The sequence below is a fragment of the Setaria viridis genome, chromosome 6, assembly GCF_005286985.2.
Source record: "Setaria viridis chromosome 6, Setaria_viridis_v4.0, whole genome shotgun sequence".
Classification (NCBI taxonomy): domain Eukaryota; kingdom Viridiplantae; phylum Streptophyta; class Magnoliopsida; order Poales; family Poaceae; genus Setaria; species Setaria viridis.
In genome coordinates this window covers 20,177,069-20,188,566 of record NC_048268.2, presented here as the reverse complement: position 1 = coordinate 20,188,566, position 11,498 = coordinate 20,177,069, and the positions used below count along the sequence as shown (strand labels likewise).

At 43.1% G+C, this 11,498-nt stretch overlaps 2 protein-coding genes across 5 annotated transcripts; one reads left to right on the top strand and one right to left on the bottom strand.

The window, feature by feature from the left end:
• Positions 1-1,137: 1,137 nt before the first annotated feature.
• LOC117860874 (grpE protein homolog 2, mitochondrial) lies at positions 1,138-4,447 on the top strand. 3 transcript variants are annotated; one of them, XM_034744282.2, is made up of 6 exons: positions 1,138-1,374; positions 1,820-2,021; positions 2,091-2,281; positions 2,522-2,689; positions 2,795-2,923; positions 4,065-4,447. In XM_034744282.2, the coding sequence occupies exons 1-6, from the start codon at positions 1,222-1,224 to the stop codon at positions 4,170-4,172; spliced, it is 951 nt and encodes a 316-aa protein (XP_034600173.1). In that variant the 5' UTR covers positions 1,138-1,221; the 3' UTR covers positions 4,173-4,447. The 3 variants fall into 3 exon arrangements, with proteins under 3 accessions (XP_034600173.1, XP_034600170.1, XP_034600174.1); XM_034744283.2 differs by having other exon boundaries at positions 1,140-1,374; positions 1,820-1,976; XM_034744279.2 differs by having other exon boundaries at positions 1,820-2,281.
• Positions 4,448-5,378: 931 nt separating this feature from the next.
• LOC117860875 (uncharacterized) lies at positions 5,379-9,126 on the bottom strand. 2 transcript variants are annotated; one of them, XM_034744284.2, is made up of 3 exons: positions 8,667-9,117; positions 7,176-7,319; positions 5,379-5,752 (listed from the first exon to the last, which is right to left on the bottom strand). In XM_034744284.2, the coding sequence occupies exons 1-3, from the start codon at positions 8,985-8,987 to the stop codon at positions 5,555-5,557; spliced, it is 663 nt and encodes a 220-aa protein (XP_034600175.1). In that variant the 5' UTR covers positions 8,988-9,117; the 3' UTR covers positions 5,379-5,554. The 2 variants fall into 2 exon arrangements, with proteins under 2 accessions (XP_034600175.1, XP_034600176.1); XM_034744285.2 differs by lacking the exon at positions 5,379-5,752 and adding an exon at positions 5,762-6,384 and having other exon boundaries at positions 8,667-9,126.
• Positions 9,127-11,498: the final 2,372 nt, after the last annotated feature.

Sequence of the window (11,498 nt, the reverse complement as noted above, 5' to 3'; positions counted from 1 at the left end):
TTGCAACATTTAAAATTAATAAAATAAAACCTTTACATAAAACTGCAACAGCTCAAATAAGTAACCGAAACATTCCAAATCACCAATTGCAACAGTTGCAACAGTTGAAGATGAAACATTCAACTAGCTTGTCTTTCACCAAGTTTGAACCTCCAATTTGCTCTTGGAAGGAGATCACCGGAGGGTAACAGGATTCTGATTCCTAAGACCCCTTGGGCTGAAAAGTCTCATTTGGGGCAGCAGGGAGGAAGGTGGAGAGGAGCTCACGCTAGCGCAAGTGGGAGGAAGATCAAAGGAAATCACCAAAGAGAAATTTCGCAAAAGCAGACCCTTTGGGCTAAAAAGTCTCATTTGGGGCAGCAAGGAGGGAGGTGGAGAGGAGCTCACGCCAGCGCAAAGTGGGAGGAAGATTCAAAGGAAATCACCAAAGAAAATTTCGCAAAAGCAGCCAAAGAGATCTCTAGCGGAGGGAATCATGGAAGAAGCTAAATAGAGAAATGATGGCATTTGTGAGGTGTGATCCCTGATGGCCGGCGCGAGCTCACCGCCGAGACTGAGATGTGTAGGCAGCAAGTGGGGAGGGTCACGCCACCGACGCCGACGAACTCACTTCGAGGAGGGCAAGATGCGGAGGGGTGGCGCTAGTCTCAGGCAACAACACCTCTCGTGGAGAGTCAGGAGGACTAGATGAATGAGTGGCACGGGAGGAGATAAGGTCGTTACCTACTTTTTTAAATGGAAGAAGTTGCTAGAATGGATGTGGCAGTATAAGATCAGCGTTCGATTTTCTTATTTGCATCAGACGTTTTCATCCTAGCATTACCGCGAAAAAAAATCTCACCGGTGGTGAGTCGAGAATTCAAAATTTTAGAGGTAAAATTTGCCATAACGAATCTTAATCTGATCATAGCTTGTGAGCTCGCCTGGCAACTGGCATGATTCATTTCAAGATGACACGGAGGCGGAAACATAAACCCTTTCTGATCTTGCACGACACGTCTATAAAACCACTGGGCCAATGAAAGACACAAACACCCTCCAACTCGCAGCGACAAATAGCCCTGACGCCGATGGCATAACAGTCCTTTCGCACAAATATCCCCGCCCCAAAACCCTTCGAGGCCCTTCTTCGTCTGCCGCTCTCATCTCTCTCCTCCCCCGAAGTCTCCTCGCCGCAAAACTAGCTGATTCTCTTTCCCCCCTCGATTCCGGCCGAATAAGATGGCGGCGGCCGCGCGCCTCCTCGCGCGAATCTCCAGGCAGGGCGTCGCCTCCGCCGCTGTGGCGGGGGTGGTGAGGCGGCGGCCGGAGGCGGCGTCGCTCCTCGGGGCGTCAGCGCTGGCGGCGGCGGCGGAGCCCTGCGCTTCGATCAAGGTGGGGTTTCTGGTCTCCGTGCGAGGCTCGTCTGCGGCGCGAGTCTCTTATCGGAATTTGGTCTTGGAAGGTGCTGGATGTGTAGAGCGATTTAGAAATAGTGGGTCTTGTAGCTCCGTCTCTGGACGCCGGGAGTTGGTGATTGCCCATTGATTTTATTCTCTTTCTGAGAGATTAGGGTTTAGAGCGATTCACTTGGACCGAAGATTTTGATGTGTGTGTGTTTGGGGGGGGGGGGGGGGGGGGGGGGGGGGGTTGGCTCAATACCCCGTGGGAAGAGATTGGGGATACTTGCTAGGGTTTATACGCATAAAGGAATGTTTTAATCTATGCCATCTTAGACATGTATAGCACCTCTGGGCATATTCATTATATGAACACCAAGCTTCGTTTATTTTGTTTTTCTTGTTTTCTAATGTAACCTTACTAAGTTATTTACAAGCAGGTCATTCCTTTGTTAAATCAGCCAGCACGTTACTCAACATCGGCATTTCAAAGGTTTGGGTTTTCAACTTCGGCCCCTCAGCAAGACGATAAGGAGGCAAACAAACATGCAGATGATGGAGTTAATAAAACTGCTGGAGCGAGTACTGAAGCTTCAGGTGAAGCCAATAACGTTCCTGGAACCGAGAAGAACCAGCAAGCAGGTTCACAGGATTCTGTATCACAATCTAGCAGGAGGAGAGCTACTAAACGAACTGCATTTTCTGATTCAGATTCAGAAGACCTAGACCTATCAAAGGAGGACCTCGTGAAGCTACTTCTTGAGAAAGATGAATCACTGAAGTCGAAAGATCAAGAGGTTAAAGACATGAAGGATAAGGTGCTACGCAGCTATGCTGAGATGGAGAATGTCCTTGCCAGAACAAAGCGTGAATCGGAGAACACCAAGAAGTATGCCATACAGGTTGGTGCTTCATATCTACTCCCTCTGTCCCAAATTGTAGGTCGTTTTGGCTTTTCTAGATACATGTCTTTTGCTATGCATCTACATATAGGTTATTTCTAGATACATAACAAAACATATGTATCTAGAAAAGCCAAAACGACCTACAATTTGAAACGGAGGGATTTTCTTGTACATGGATGTATATCACTTTGCATTGTCCCTGGAAGTTTGCTCTTACTTGATGGTTCTTATATACAGAACTTCTCCAAGAGTTTGTTAGATGTTGCAGACAATTTGTCTCGAGCATCATCTGTTGTCAAGGAAAGTTTCTCAAAGATAGATACGTCTAATAACTCTGATGAAGCTGTACCACTACTAAAAACCCTGCTGGAGGGTGTTGAGATGACTGAGAAGCAACTTGGAGAGGTACCTATTTTCCCTGCATCAACACTACTTTTGAAAATGCTTTCTTTTGATCCTATTATTTGTGTGCGGTCCCGTAGATCTGAAACTAATAATTAATGTGTGCAGGTCTTCAAGAAGTTTGGAGTTGAAAAGTTTGATCCTCTGAATGAGAAATTTGATCCAAATAGGCACTATGCACTTTTCCAGATTCCTGATCCTTCAAAGCCTTCAGGGACTGTTGCTGCAGTTGTGAAGGTATGGATTTCTTATTGGTTGTTGTTATTATTGGTTTACTTTAATAATGTAATCATAGCTTGTTGGGACTCAGTGGTTGACGTTGCAATGTTGATAAATTGAAGTTTTTCTTGGATGTTGTATTCTGTTATGTTTTTGACCTACATGTTTGGCATAATACATTTTCAGTGTATGCTTGACACATTTTCCTGACAAGTTGCTTGAGTGTAGAGCTTAGAAAATAAGTTTTTATGATAGCTTTAAAACCTTAGAATACAGCATCGTTTGAAAACCTGTGGTCTAGAGCTTATATTTGTGACCATATTGTTTTGCAATATGTTTGGATGAAGCTAGCCTAACAAATAGTGTGGGTATTTGGTTCAAGACATAGTTGCATTGGGAACATGTTAATAGCATAGGACGCAGTTATTACTTGAAAAGATGTGGGCTTTGATAGAGTTATATATTTATCAGCAACTATCAGGTTACTCTGCAAATAGTTGTATTCTAGAATATCTATTTTTTTGAATTGAACAAGTAGGATAATATGATAGTCTTGTACATTGTATGTGTAAGATTGAGGTGGAGAAATAGTACGAACAACTTCACATTGTTTTCATCATTAGAAGTAAAAGTAGGCACAAGGAAAGTAGTGACATACAGACATTAGAAGGTAGAAGCATTGTTAGGAAGATTTGAGAATTTTTGTTTGAAAAACCTTTTTTATTGACAGTTAATGAATGGCAATGGCTATACGAACGACCTGCACATCCAATTGAGGCATAACTTCAAATCTGTGATTGTTGGGCCCACGTAAAGGGAGACTGACTTAGGTGTTTGGTGGATTTGAGCCCGCTGTACACAGGTCGGACGCATGCGTCATTCGCAAGCAAGGCTCTTTAGGAATAGGTGGATTCATGGCTGCAAGCCCTAAGGGGCCTGCGCATATATAGGCCATTGTAGTGCACTTACGTTTCAGTTTTTTACCCTAAAAGGCGCAGATGGGATCCTCAACTGTTCAAGAGACAGTTGGATAACAGGGCTTCTGAATATATTTAAGAATACTGTGAAGTAGAGATTTCTTGATGCACCAGCTTTTTTTTCACTCTCTAAATACATGGTATTTTGTTTGGCAGTCTTTCTGACAACTATTATTTTTTAGGTTGGCTACATGTTGCACGATCGTGTTCTCCGCCCTGCTGAAGTTGGTGTCACTGAGGGCGGTCCAGTTGAAGAAGAACCAGAGGAGAAATCTAGCAAGTCAGAATAAACTTTGGGATGCCTGCTGCACGCATCTGACTACCCTTCTTTTTGTTGGATAATCATACATCATATCATAGGTTGTGTTTTCACAAGGAGATTTGTAACACAAATCGCCATTTTTGTAGTGGTGAGCATGTTCAACGAGCCTATTTGTTGAAGTTAGTGCAGAAATTGTCCTTTAATAAAAACATGATTGTAGCCCATGTACATTACTGAATTTTATTTTTTTTTTTGCCAAAGACGGGTTCATCGTGCATTAAGAGGAATACTGACTTTGCCCCATCTTGGTGGTGCTTTGAGCGAAGTGTTCCTATTTGAATGTTATGATTTAACGAGATTCTTGAAGATGCTAGTAAATCTGTCCCATTTGAATGATAGGATTTGACGAGATTCCTGAAGATAGAAATAAATCTCGAATGAATTTTAAGATCCAGGGGACCGTTGCAGGAATTGACTTCTGATGTAGGGTGGCAAGGATGTCGTCGAAGCTAACATGAGTGACGGCAGTTGCGTGGACCAGATCATATTTTTGGATCTGTTGCTTTTTGGATGTCAGATTTTTGTAGCGGCAGATCAAAGTATTTACTATCTTAGCTTCTTGTGTGCTATTCGAAGCCAATGAAAGAAATAGTTCAAGCTAAAGGATTGGAAGTAATACTGTGTAGTGAGAGCAGCCTTCAGCTCTTTTACTCAGAGGCAATGATGGTGGCGGACCATTTGTGGAGTTCGAGTGGTGGCAATAAGAAAGTCTTCCGATGAAAGTTTTATGACACATTTATGGAGTCACATTTGCAACCTGATGCAATTGACCGGGAGGAGCTGCGCTGCCTGCGCATGCTGCGCTCCTGCATGCGGGTGCTGGCGAGCTCGGCTGGGCCTTGAAGTCGTTGACATGCTTGTGCGGCTGGCAGCTGGTGCCGACACAGCCGTAGACGATCGCAGCTATAGTCTGTAGATGGGGCAAGTCACTGACCAAAACTCCAAGCAGCAGCAATCCATCAGCTCTTTTACCATTCAACAGCAATGCAAGTTCTGCACGAATATTCTTATCTAGCCAACATATATGCTGAACTATATACATGCTTTCATCAAATAAGCTGTCTATAGAGTTCTGAGCTCCCAAAAATTATCAGGTATTCGGTAAGTTTTCTAGTATCCAGCAAACTTGGCCCCCTCTGCATGTTTTACAGAGTTGAGAAGGCCACCTTTCCAATTCTGAAAATATCTGGTATATTAAATTGATTCTGTTTGACAACGAGTTCAAACACTTCACACTCCTTTATGTCCTGTAGTTGATTTTGCTGAATTGTCTCTACGATGACAATGTACCTAAGTTACACGCCTCAAGGCAAATAGTAATGAAATCAAGAAAGAAATGGAACAGCCGGGTTACATTCTCATCTCAAGGTCAGGGGTTACAGATTTCCTCTTGAATCTATTATTCTCTGTCTGCGGGTTCTTGGCCGCTTCCTGTTGCTCTGCTGTGTCAGCTTCATTATCACCGTCCGGGTCTTTCAAACCTAAATTCAAATTTAGGTCTGTTCCACCACCATTTTTGCCAGAATCTCGAGCATCCTCATCTGATGCCTGAAAAAGGACAGCTTCATTAATTTCTTAATAGACTTCTCAAATGTTCAGAAAAAATTCTAAAGGTAACACATCATTGTTTTTTAGGGCATAACACATCATTGTGTAAATGGCGTTCATACAACAGTTGGGAAGGAAGGACTAAATGATACAAAAGATATAATTTGGCAATTCCAAATAAGACAATTTATTCACAACTGTATAACTGATCGGTTGAGATGTGGGAGATATTTTCATAAATTTAAAAAACAACTCATTTAGCATGGCTGGTTTTGATGGAACTGCCTAGGAATTTAAAATCATAAACCCCTTGTGAAAACTTCACTTTGAGTGGATTTTGCATGTTTCACATACATTGAGACGTTACCTTTATCTGATCACGGAAGGTAAATATGATCCCCAGGGGCTCTCTAAGCCTTTTGGGTGTCAGATGATCAATGGCATAAAGATTTGTACCAGTAAAATGAGGTACTTGCTATCACACAAAGAAATTGACTTTCCTTTTTAGTCAGTGTTGATGAGCTGACTTGTAACAAACATAAAACACAAATCTTGCCATCAGATCAAAACTTCAATCAAACCTTATCATGTATCTATCAAGCAGTCAGAAGATCACTGTTGTAATTTAGGACCTGCAGGATAGAAGATGGTACTTCTTTGGTAAGCTTGATGACCAGGATATACCCAATCGTGTGAAATGACTACCAAGCTACACTACTGTTCACCTATAGCTTCTCAATATCAACTACAACAATGGTTCCTCCCAATTCAGCATGGACATTTGAAGTAGGTAAAGAACCACATGTTGCAGAGGAAGCTCACAGAGATCCCAACATGTACCCACTGAGAAAATGGAAATCAGAGTTCCTGAGGCAGCTAGCTGGCAGTGATTAATTTGTTTGAAGTGCACATTTGACTACTACACGATTTGTTCAATCAGAGATCTGATACAGAGGGCAGAGTCTCTTGCATGCGTCAGGTCCGTGAACATAGGTCAATGGTGGTAAGTTTGATTCAAATACAAACCAATGTAGTTTATTTTACTCTAGGGGAAAAGTCTTCCCTCTGATAAACATAGGGTCTAATTGGGTCATGAACCCTTCAGACTGAGTAGCCGAAAGGAAAGTGGCAAGTTGTCATGTGTAGTCAGTCCACCATCCCCCAATGCCCCGTCCATCACACAAGTTCAGTGAATTAAACTCATCATAATTCGCACTGGCTACTGGAAATATTCATACTTCAAAAAAGATGGGAAACATCAAACAATAAATGGTTCTGAATCTCTGATGCATGGGGATGTCAGCAAGGTAATAAAAAACCCCAAAGAAAAAAATGGCAGTTAGATATTGTGAATTGGGACAAACAAGGAACGATAAAGTAACACAAACTACAGATTAGTAAAGTACTTAAATGATCTTGTTACCTGAGATTCATCCATAGGTGTATCATTGATATCAGTCTTTCCATTTGATGCCTCAGTTTCGTTTGGAGATGGATCTCCATCGTTAGCTTTATTCTCATCATCAGATTTGGCAGATTCTTGCCTTTGCTCTTCAACTACAGAAACCTGAAACATGAAGAGACTCGGTAAACACTCATTGACAAGATGTTGGAGCAAACAGTGAAAAGTCCATCTATTCCGAAAGAGAAGTGTTGCACAAAAAGTGAACTTGTCTGCAAATTTCAGCAGATGAACCCTAAAGAACCTATATAGTCCTTGAGATTTGATGAAAAGAAGCTCCAATCTAGTTTATTTTACTAACACTAAGAAATCACAAGGATTTGAATAACACAACATAATCATGTATAAGCAACTATACAAGGAGCGGAAAGCCAGATACTATCAATAATCCATACACATGAATGCTAAAACCCCAAAAAATATCTGCCGAAACAACCATTGAAAAAAATTAGAGTAACACTAAACATGTTTAGATACAACAGATGTAACAGATTGATTGTCAACTAAGAGCCATGTAAAGCAGTAATCTATTACACTGAGCAAGATACAACCTATGTCCAAATTACGTGAGCTGTCCAAAATTCATAATTATCCATATACACTGTGAAGTAACGTAAACTGTTGCGGACCAGGGGGTTTCTATCTTGAGCCTTGGGTACCTATACAGCGCAGTCACCCCAAGCATGGAAACAGTGACACGTGAGGCCATTGACGAGGTGCAGCTGTGGATCATGATGGTTGCAAAAAGCTAAGGAAGCTTTGGCGGGATCAGCTAGCGCCATCCGTTACTCAAGTGTTGGTCATCTTGTCGTTTGTGCCTCTTTCAATTTGGCATGTGTGCATTGAGGACTTTCTTTCCTGTTTTGCTTTGCTTGTTTTATATCCTCTCTTTCGTTCATGGTTTTGTTTTATGCTATTGGTTTGATTTATTTTGCTGTTCAGGACATTGTAAGCTCACCGGCATTTCTTTGGCTACCTCTAATACACAGATGTGAAGCTCTACTACGGATTCGAGGGGGCAAAAAAAGAAACAGTTGGGTAACATTTTTCTAAACGGAGTTAATCAAGTAACACTCCAAAAATAACTTTAGTCGAAGAGCAGTCTACTAACACGAAATTTTTTTTCTAAACACCATTCTACCTACACAAAGACATGGCAACATCTACAATTACCCAAGCTGAATAAATAATTAAGCCTCCTACATTATATTTAGGGATCAGAAATTTAAATCGGTCCTGACCAATTACTAACCGCAACACTAGTTCACATGAATCGAGCATCAACTAGCAATTCGAAAGCTCAACCCGCACAAGATCAAAAGTTCTCGAATCTTGACGCCAACAGACAGACCAAAATAAGCTGAAGATCCAATCATATTACAAATTCGCGCCCACGCCAGCGCCACCGAAAGCAACGAACGATAGCCAACAATTCTTATCAAGAATCCTCACCGGCACATACCGCCGGCGTCTGGTGGCCGTATCCGCCGCCGCCGCCTGCTGCTCCCCGTCGCTTCCCCCTCCCCCCCCGTTGGCCCCGTTCACAGGGGTCCACTTAAACAGGAGAAGGTTATTCCCACGGGATCCGCTGCCGGATCCCGTACCGGTGGAGGACGCCGCGCTGCCGTTGGCGCTGGCGCTGGTGTTGGCGTTGGCGGCGGCGGCGGCGACGGGGACCCACTCCTTGTGCCACTTCCTAACGGGCCCCGTGAACGTTGTTGCGGGGCCGTAGCGCGCGGAGGTGCGCCCCAGCCGCGCGCCGACGCCCTCCATGTCCGCTAATTCCCGTGGCTACGGCGGCGGCGGCGGCGGCGGAGGCCTTATTTTCCGGCGAGGCAGTGGGTGCGGGGCGCGGGTAAGGCCGGGGTTTGGTACACGAAATTAATGGCGTGGTAAGAAGCGAGATCTGACACGCAAGAGGCGTGATGATGTGTTAATTGCGCCGTTGCCGTTTGTCTGACAGGTGGGACCGGGCTGCAGCCACACGCGGGGTGGTTCGTACGCGGGTCGAGAACGGGAGCTGGGGGTTGGCCGTCACGTGCGCGATCCGAGCCCTCGGTTTGCTTGCCGACGGGCAGATGTACGCCAAGGAGGGGATACACTCTTGTGATGTTGGGGTCAAACTCTTGTGATGTTGCACTCGGCACTCTCAACAACAAATGGTTTCCTCCAGCATTTTAGACTCATCAGATACCCGATTTATCTGGTTGATGATCCAATGATGGTCCACTTTTGCGTGCGAACAGGGATACTAAATTATAAGTTCTTTTGACTATCATGGCGAGTTTTATATTGATTCAAATTACAATTACATCATCAACTAAAATTAGTAATCGAATGAATACCAGCCTCACTAGCTTAAAGTATGAGCTACAAAATTAGCTTCCTTAGACAATGGACATAAAAGAGCTGGCATACAATGGACAAAAATCCTAATAAGTGTATTTTCCTTCTTTTTTCTCGTAATAATTGCATTATAATTGTTTTGAAAAAAAATAAGTGTATTATAATTGGAAGAAGTCTAAGTTACTCCCCATGTTTGCCTTAACTCTGAATAAAGCCTCAACTAAAACTGTCATGCAACCCCCTTCATTTCATAAAACCGGACCACTTTTCACCTTTTGCTTTAAAATAAAACTGATTTTGATGAGGTTGCATCGGCTTTGGGTGGTTTTGAGAACGTGGCGGGGTTATGGGTTATTGTCGCTCATGTCATCCTTCTTTTCCCCTAAATATATCTCCTTACCTCTCTAGTTGCCCGTACCACACAAGCTCACCTCCGACACTAGTGGCCGCCATAGCAGATCAAGGGTGTTGAAGATGATTGTGACATGATGTTGTGTTGACTATCGGCATGTGCATGATCCTACATGTCGACCTGTAAGTCCATGTCGGCTAGTGGTAGCTACTAAAAACGGTTTCTAGGGACGAGTAAAATAACATTTTTAGGTTACCCGCTCCTAGCTTTCGCAGCTACAAATAGTTTGCACAAACAAGTGGACATACAAATCTGTCAGGGTGCTATGCCATCGTTTTTCGGGCCGTTGGGCCGTGTATCGTGTTGGAGCCCATTAGGAGCGCACTTTATATTCAGTAGAGTCGGCCAAGTTACGGTTTAGTTTTTTCTTAGATTCAAGCTGTCATTGACAGTCGCCGTTCATCGGTTTGTGAGACCCCAACTTTGTATGCTTAATCCAAAGTTTTTGCAATTGAGTTGCGTTCTTCCTTGCAATTGCTTGTGTTCTTGATTCACTTGCAGGAGGTAGCCTTCATGACGAGGTCAACCAGGCTGCACACGGTTGATAACTAGAGGAGAAGTGGTGCTTCGATTGCGGGGTTCGGATTTTGCTGATCAGAAGCCGGATCGAGTGTGTTGCTACTCCACGAAATCAAGAGTTATCCTTACCTGATGGAAGATCGGGCACCCTAGTTCCCATCAAGTGGTAATTAGAGATATTACCGTCAAGCTTACCCTAGTTTAGTTTGTTTCTCCTTCATCCCCACAGTCCATGAAAAAGGCAAAAAAAATTTGTAGTCATAGTTTCCTATCCTACAACCTTTTGTTTAGCCTTTGCACAATTTGGATTCGGAGTTCGCAGTTCTGAGTTTGTTTCCTAGGTTGAGTCTGGTTGCTTGTTTAGATTGTTCCTGTTTCCCTTTTTCATCGTTGATCCATCCGCTGCCACCCCCATCCACAATCCCCCTGCAACCCTACTCAAAACCCTGATTCGGAGGTGCTTTCTTCAAATAGCCATAACTTTTCGCTACAATCTTAAAATCAGATATTTTTTCATGGACATCTATAAAATTTTTTGCATCTGATGCTCCCTTGATTTATCAGGGTGATCCGAAATTAGAATTGCCAAATTCACCTTGGAAGATTGTGTTTTCGAGCCGACAAGTTTGAAAGTGATGTCCTACGCACCTTGCCGATTTTCTATAGTGCACATCTTAGCTCCGTTTGAGCTCAAAATTTTTGTGGCTCCTTCCTTTGTGCACCTGATTGAGAAAAAATATAAAAAATAAATAAAAAAGTTGCAAAACATTTAACTCCAGATCCATAGGAAAAGGGTAGGGGTACATCAATGCAAGTTACATATTTCATACTACTCCTCTTCGCTTCCTTAGATATGGAACACAGTTAAGGTCTCTAATCGTAAAGCCTAGAATTTCATCAAAATAAGTTAGAGCATGGATGAGTGCACTCTCTATCGCTTCACACGGACGGTCACATACACTATCATAAATATCAAACAATGGAGTGTAGCCTATAGAAAGTGAGAT

What these genes read in the sequence shown, in the direction of transcription:
- LOC117860874 (XM_034744279.2), top strand. Translation starts at nt 1,222, where the DNA reads ATGGCGGCGGCCGCGCGCCTCCTCGCGCGAATCTCCAGGCAGGGCGTC. An exon ending in AGCCCTGCGCTTCGATCAAG is followed by an intron (nt 1,375 to 1,819) that starts GTGGGGTTTCTG and finishes ATTTACAAGCAG; the next exon opens with GTCATTCCTTTGTTAAATCA. An exon ending in CTGTTGCTGCAGTTGTGAAG is followed by an intron (nt 2,924 to 4,064) that starts GTATGGATTTCT and finishes ATTATTTTTTAG; the next exon opens with GTTGGCTACATGTTGCACGA.
- LOC117860875 (XM_034744284.2), bottom strand. Translation starts at nt 8,987, where the DNA reads ATGGAGGGCGTCGGCGCGCGGCTGGGGCGCACCTCCGCGCGCTACGGC. An exon ending in GACGCCGGCGGTATGTGCCG is followed by an intron (nt 7,320 to 8,666) that starts GTGAGGATTCTT and finishes TTCATGTTTCAG; the next exon opens with GTTTCTGTAGTTGAAGAGCA. An exon ending in CACCTATGGATGAATCTCAG is followed by an intron (nt 5,753 to 7,175) that starts GTAACAAGATCA and finishes GTCCTTTTTCAG; the next exon opens with GCATCAGATGAGGATGCTCG.